The sequence below is a fragment of the Neltuma alba genome, unplaced genomic scaffold (assembly GCF_004799145.2).
Source record: "Neltuma alba isolate B1F8T4 unplaced genomic scaffold, ASM479914v2 tig00005396_pilon, whole genome shotgun sequence".
Classification (NCBI taxonomy): Eukaryota; Viridiplantae; Streptophyta; class Magnoliopsida; order Fabales; family Fabaceae; genus Neltuma; species Neltuma alba.
In genome coordinates this window covers 22614-28687 of record NW_021634093.1, presented here as the reverse complement: position 1 = coordinate 28687, position 6074 = coordinate 22614, and the positions used below count along the sequence as shown (strand labels likewise).

The 6074-nt window shown below is 34.6% G+C and overlaps 1 protein-coding gene across 1 annotated transcript; it reads left to right on the top strand.

Annotated features, from left to right (window-relative positions):
* Positions 1 to 1238: 1238 nt before the first annotated feature.
* LOC114747639 (inactive LRR receptor-like serine/threonine-protein kinase BIR2) lies at positions 1239 to 2094 on the top strand. Its single transcript, XM_028935987.1, has one exon. The coding sequence runs from the start codon at positions 1279 to 1281 to the stop codon at positions 1930 to 1932; it is 654 nt and encodes a 217-aa protein (XP_028791820.1). The 5' UTR covers positions 1239 to 1278; the 3' UTR covers positions 1933 to 2094.
* Positions 2095 to 6074: the final 3980 nt, after the last annotated feature.

The following is a 6074-nucleotide window of genomic DNA, read 5'->3' as shown; positions in this document are numbered from 1 at the left end:
CGTGGTAAAACAACCTAACGCACTTCATGGAGACTAAAAAACAAGATAGAACAGTTTTGGCACTTTCACACATAACAGGAGGAAAAAAATCAGAAAATTAAAAACCAAAGAAGTTTATCCCAGCACGGAGCCATACGCACAAGCTGACATTATTCATTTAGCTGGTAATATTCATAGCATACTAAAATGAGTGAGGAGTGATTGTAAATAGAAAAATGGCTCAACTTGACTTTGATTTTTATTTGTTATGTATATAGATTTACACAATTTTTCTTAAGAACTAATTAATAACTGATTATTAATATTATATATTGCCATCAATATTCTCAATCACCCCGGATTTTTATAACTCTAAAAACATGATCTTTCATACAATTTTCAATGAAAATAAATCATAAATAATCTCGCATGAAAAATAATTACAATCACAATCTCATGACCATCCGAATAAAGAATCAGTTTGTAAGAAACTTTCACTTTTCTTTAAGTTTTGAATCCATTATGTGTGTGTGTGTGTGTGTGTGTGTGTGTGCACGACCAAGTAAACTATACACTTAGAAACAAATTGCCAAATTAAAAATTGGTCTTTGTACTTATGAAATGTATTTTTGAATAAGACTTATCAATGGAAATTTCTTTATAATATAAGACTTGTTAAAATATCCCTAGCTAACTCTGATCTAACACTTCTCACACTCCTGTTTACCCAATAAGACACACGTTTTTTTTTCTTAATTAAATATGCGGGTTTGGTAATTAAACCATATATATTAAGAAAATTAGTTAAAATCATTATTTGTGTGTATTTGATTTTCTTAAAATATTTCTTAATCATTTATTTCGAAAATTACTTTTATTAAATAATTGCAGATATAATTTATGGGAAAATAATAAAACTGACTAGCTCGTATTTTAGGATTAGAAGGAGTATATATTTCTATTTCATATATTATCCAAGTTTTTAACTTTTAACTTTCCTTCCAGGCACATTTAACCATCCTTCTTGAGGAGTTCCGCATGCGTCGTCCTTTTTCCTGAGTTGGATTCTGAGATAACTCAAGTGGGTATTTGAATGTTTATTCAATTTGACTTTGATTTTTCAATATTCTGACTGTGAATTAAGTTTAAACAACAATTAGCTAGTGTTTCTTATTCCTCTGGTGCCATTAATACCAGTGGTTTTCCTGTTCTTTCAACCTCTTTTAAATTTGTCTCAGGGAGTTTTCACATCCAGATTAATTCCTTCTGCTTGGCTTGGGTTCGAGCTCGTGGTTGAAGATGGTTCTGAATGGCCGAACTTTCTATGCTCAAGTTATTATTATTAACTTCTGGTTGCTGTTTAGTAGTAGCATGGTCTTAGGGACTGCCACTAATATCTTCTGCTTGAAAGGCATAAAGGATTCACTTGCAGACCCATATGGTTATTTGAAATCTTCATGGGATTTCAGCAACATCACAGAAGGATTTATGTGCAGATTTACTGGGGTTGAATGTTGGAACTCTGTTGACAGCAGAGTCATAAATCTCAACTTGTCAAACATGGGACTCAAGGGCCAGTTTCCTCGTTCAATTCAAAATTGCTCCAGCTTACAAGGATTAGATCTCTCAATGAACACACTTTCTGGGAAAATTCCCGGAGATGTTGATGTTCTTCTTCCATATGTGGTAACTCTTGATCTATCTTCCAATAATTTTTCTGGCAGAATCCCCAAGAGCGTCGCAAATTGCAGCTATCTGAATTCCCTTAAACTAGATCAGAATCAACTCAGTGGGAGAATTCCTGGAGAACTGAGCTTCCTCAGAAGGCTCAAGACATTTACTGTGACGAACAATCTTCTGAGAGGCCCGGTTCCAAACCTCCCACAAGTCCCAGCTACGACCTATGCAAATAATTCAGGACTCTGTGGTGGTCCCTTACCACCTTGTTCGTAATACTGTGTTGTTAGCCTTTTAATAATTACGCTGTGCCTTGCAACAGAGTTAGAAGTTTGAACAATCTCTATATTTCCCTACCAACACTTCAAATCATTCAATAAAGGGATCCATGGCCGTATTGGTGTGTACACTTTGTATTATTTAGTTCTTTGTCTTTAATCTTCATCTTGGCGGATGTTCTTTCACACGTCTTTATTGTGAAGGATTATTATTATCCCTATATTCATAGTTATAATATTAAATATACAAGTAGAATCGGTAAACGAATAAGTTCCACGATGTTCCTTCCGTCTCATTTTGCGATCAAGGTGTAATATTCAATTTTTCCAGCACGTCTGGGTGCATTTGGATACCCAACTCTATCGTGTCTGATCGAGACAGCCGTTTTCTCTGTCACTTTTGGCGATCCTTATGGTCGATGATGGACACGAAGCTCAAACGGAGCACTGCATTCCACCCTCAAACGAATGGTCAAACCGAAGTGGTCAACCGTACTGTTGTTCATTTACTGAGGGGCTACAACTCACGGTACCCAAAAACATGGGATGAGAGCATTCCATACTTGCAGTTCGCCTTCAACCGGGCTGTGCATAGCTCTACTGGGAAGTCTCCTTTTGAAGTTTGTTTGGGGTTCCAACCTTCGAGCCCATTTGATTTAGAGTTTACTGTTCAAACGTCGCTCCAACATAACAAAGAGGAGAAAGAGCAAGAGAAGGCACAACGGTTCCTGGAGGGCATACAACGTCTGCATAAGGAGGTGGAAAACAACTTGAAAAAGGCTCAACTGAAATACAAGATGTGGTATGATTGCCACAGAGTTAAAGCTGATTTTCAAGAAGGGGACATTGTTTGGCTTCATTTAAGCAAGGAACGGCTCAAGGGTGAAGGGAAAAAGTTGAAACCCATTCGTTATGGTCCCTTCAAAGTGCTGCAGAAAGTTGGAGATAATGCTTGCAAACTTGAGCTCCCTCCTTATATGGATATATATTCAGTGGTTAATGTTGCGTATCTTAAGCTCTTTGAGCCATCCATGATAGACGAGGAGCCCGACGAAACACTGCCTTCCACGGAAGACTTAGTATATCAGCGAGAGACGCCCTTACATGAAGATGTCATCTTGGAAAAAAAGACAACTACCACGCGACTTGGGGCAAGAGAAGCCTTTCGAGTAGGACAGAAGGGTACACGACCCAGTGCTGCAAAATGGTTTACAAAAGAAGCTGGGCAAATCCGATTCCCTCACCTTCAGTTTTAAGGACCCACAGGAGTTGGTTCCTTTGTTGAAGAGGGACCCATGATCCAGGAGGATCTTTACTACACCAAGTCATGTGAACAGTAACTCGCATGCACGTGAACAATAACTATGCAACGTGGGTATACTATTTGAAAGAACAGGAGGTTGCTGAACGTTGGTGGGGAACGAGTCATAAGGATTCTGGTGGATATTTCTTAGAGTCAGCCGCAAGTCTCGCAACTGAAGCTTTTATTTATTTAGTTTATTTATTTTATTGCCAATTATCATTTTCCAGCTATAAAAGAAAACCCATGTATGCAAAAAAGGGGATTGGAAATAAAAAGAACCAGTGACGCCTTCGTGACTGGATTGGCAAAGCTCATAACAGTAGAGTTTTCTTTGATAACTTGGATCAGTCATGAACATCGATCTGTCAAACAATGGGCTCAAGGGCCAGTTTCCTCGTACCGCCCAAACTTGCTCCAGCCTAACAAGATTAGATCTATCAATGAACCAAATTCATGGGACAATTCCAGAAGATATAGATCATCTCCTTAAATATGTGACTTCTCTTAATCTATCTTCGAATGAATTTTCAGGGCCAATCCCTTTGGGTCTAGCAAATCGTAGTTATCTAAATTCCCTTAATTAGCCTTGATCGAAATCGACTCAGTGGGAAAATTCCTGAACAATTCAGCACGTCCAGAAGGCTAAAGTGATATGATGAGGATATTGATAATTCCATCTCATCACTTTCAATTTTTAAATACAATATCTGATGTCTGATAATATTAGATTCGAGTAAAGTCAATCAGGATTAAGATTATTTTTGGCATTCATATGAACTTGACTGAATTCAAAATTTCATGGTACAAGCACCGATATATGTTTGGTTTATTTGATAATCATGCTGTTGAATATGATAACGATAAATATTTTCTCAAATTTATTTGTTTAAAATGATCTTCTTTTTGGGAAAGTTGAATTGAATGTTGATTGCATAATTCTCTTGATTATTGGCTTCTTTGATGATTTGCTTCTTTTTCTTTTTTCTGGGTGTTCTGCGTCGGGGAGGGGGTTCTAGAGCTTCCTCAATAAGTTAACTTAAAGAAAGTGGTCAAAACTAGTAAGTACTAACTCTCTTCCTTAATACAAAAGTCAGTTGATTAATTTGAGTAGATTAAAAAAAAAATTTTAATTATTTATTTGTAGCAAATATGAGTTGAATTCCCTAAGATGCCTTTGTTAATTATATACATTAGCTAGAACTATCAATTGATGAAATATTTAACATGTACAACAACTATAAGGATTACTTTGAAAAAAATAAATAAATATAAAAAACAAAGTGAATTGTATAACCAAATTAAATATCAAACCAACTGTTATATTAAGAAGCAGAGATAGTATATTGTTAGATGATTTTACATGGAAATTCAATTGATATTTTGGCTCTCCATTAATTTTGGCAAGCTCTCCATTCAAGTTTTTCTAACTAATAAAATTTATAAACAGAAAATTTTCATTAATTTTTCCAATTATTTAATTATAATACTTTGAAAAATAATTTCCACCAGAAAGTTAAGATGTGAGGATTGATGAGCGTGACACTAATTTTGCCCAAAGCTCAAAAATCATTAGATACACCTAGCTGTGAATTTTATTCGATTTATATTTATATATTGATAAACGCCCATGCTTGAAAAATATTTGAATTATCTGGGTAAAGTAATTTTTTTAAAAAAATAAATTTGTAAAAGAAAATAGAAGAAACACTAAAAATTAATTTGATAAAAACTTATTTAAGTAATGTATTAAAAAGTTAACGTTCGAATTTGAAAGGTTAAAAGTCAGAAGCAAGAACAAGCGACTTCAATTTTAAAATAGTTTTTGGGCGAAAAATTAATTTTTCCTGAAGTCGTACTAAATATTATTTTTTTCATTCAACTAGCATTTTTTGTCTAAACTTACTTCTAGAGTTTCTTAATGTTATTTCAAAATTTCCGTGGCGTGTTTAAGGTGGAAGGTGGTATTGGTAACTCTGAAAAACGGCTCTGTCAAAAGAAATAAGCTTACTATTGCCAAAATGTAATATTGTACAATACGAAACATGCTCTAAAATAATAATAAAATGACTTCTAGTCAATTGATGGGGCCCCCAGAAGCGGCGGCCATTTCGAAAATAATGACCTTTTTTTAGAAATAAAAATAAAGGGGGAAAACATTAACCCAAAGCAACAGTTAGCAGCAGCAGCAGAACAAAAAAAATAGGGAAAATCACTAACAGGTCCCACAGAAGGCAATTTATTACTCTGAAGTCCCACGAAATGTCAAAATCACTGACAGGTCCCAAGGGACCTCAGAGTAATATTTTCGTTTTGTAAAATGACATTACTGCCCCTCATATTCCAGATTCACATTTGCTCTGTCATTACGATTTACAACCTCAGCAGCGACTATTAACAACATAATGAGAGGGCGTTAACAACCCTAGCAGTATCCGTTAATAACTTACTTTATAGAATTATATAACCTCTACATAAGAGTAAATTATAACCAAATAATATAATACAACAACTTTAACACTAAAATGGGAAGCTTTTTGATATCATTAAGAATTTTAACTAGATCCAATAGGATTATAGTAATATTTTAATGCGAAGATCCATTTACAATCTCAACAGCGATTATTAACAACCGAATGAGAGAGCATTAGCAACCTAAGCAGTAGCCGTTAACAACTTACTTTATAGAATTATATAACATTTGCATAAGAGTAAATTATAACCAAATAGTATAATACAACAACTTTAACACTAAAATGGGAAGCTTTTTGATATCATTAAGAATTTTAACTATATCCAATAGGATTATAGTAATATTTTAATGCGAAGATCCATTTACA

Bases quoted from the DNA above. Each gene is read 5' to 3' on its own strand.
- LOC114747639 (XM_028935987.1), top strand. From the start codon at position 1,279: ATGGTTCTGAATGGCCGAACTTTCTATGCTCAAGTTATTATTATTAAC.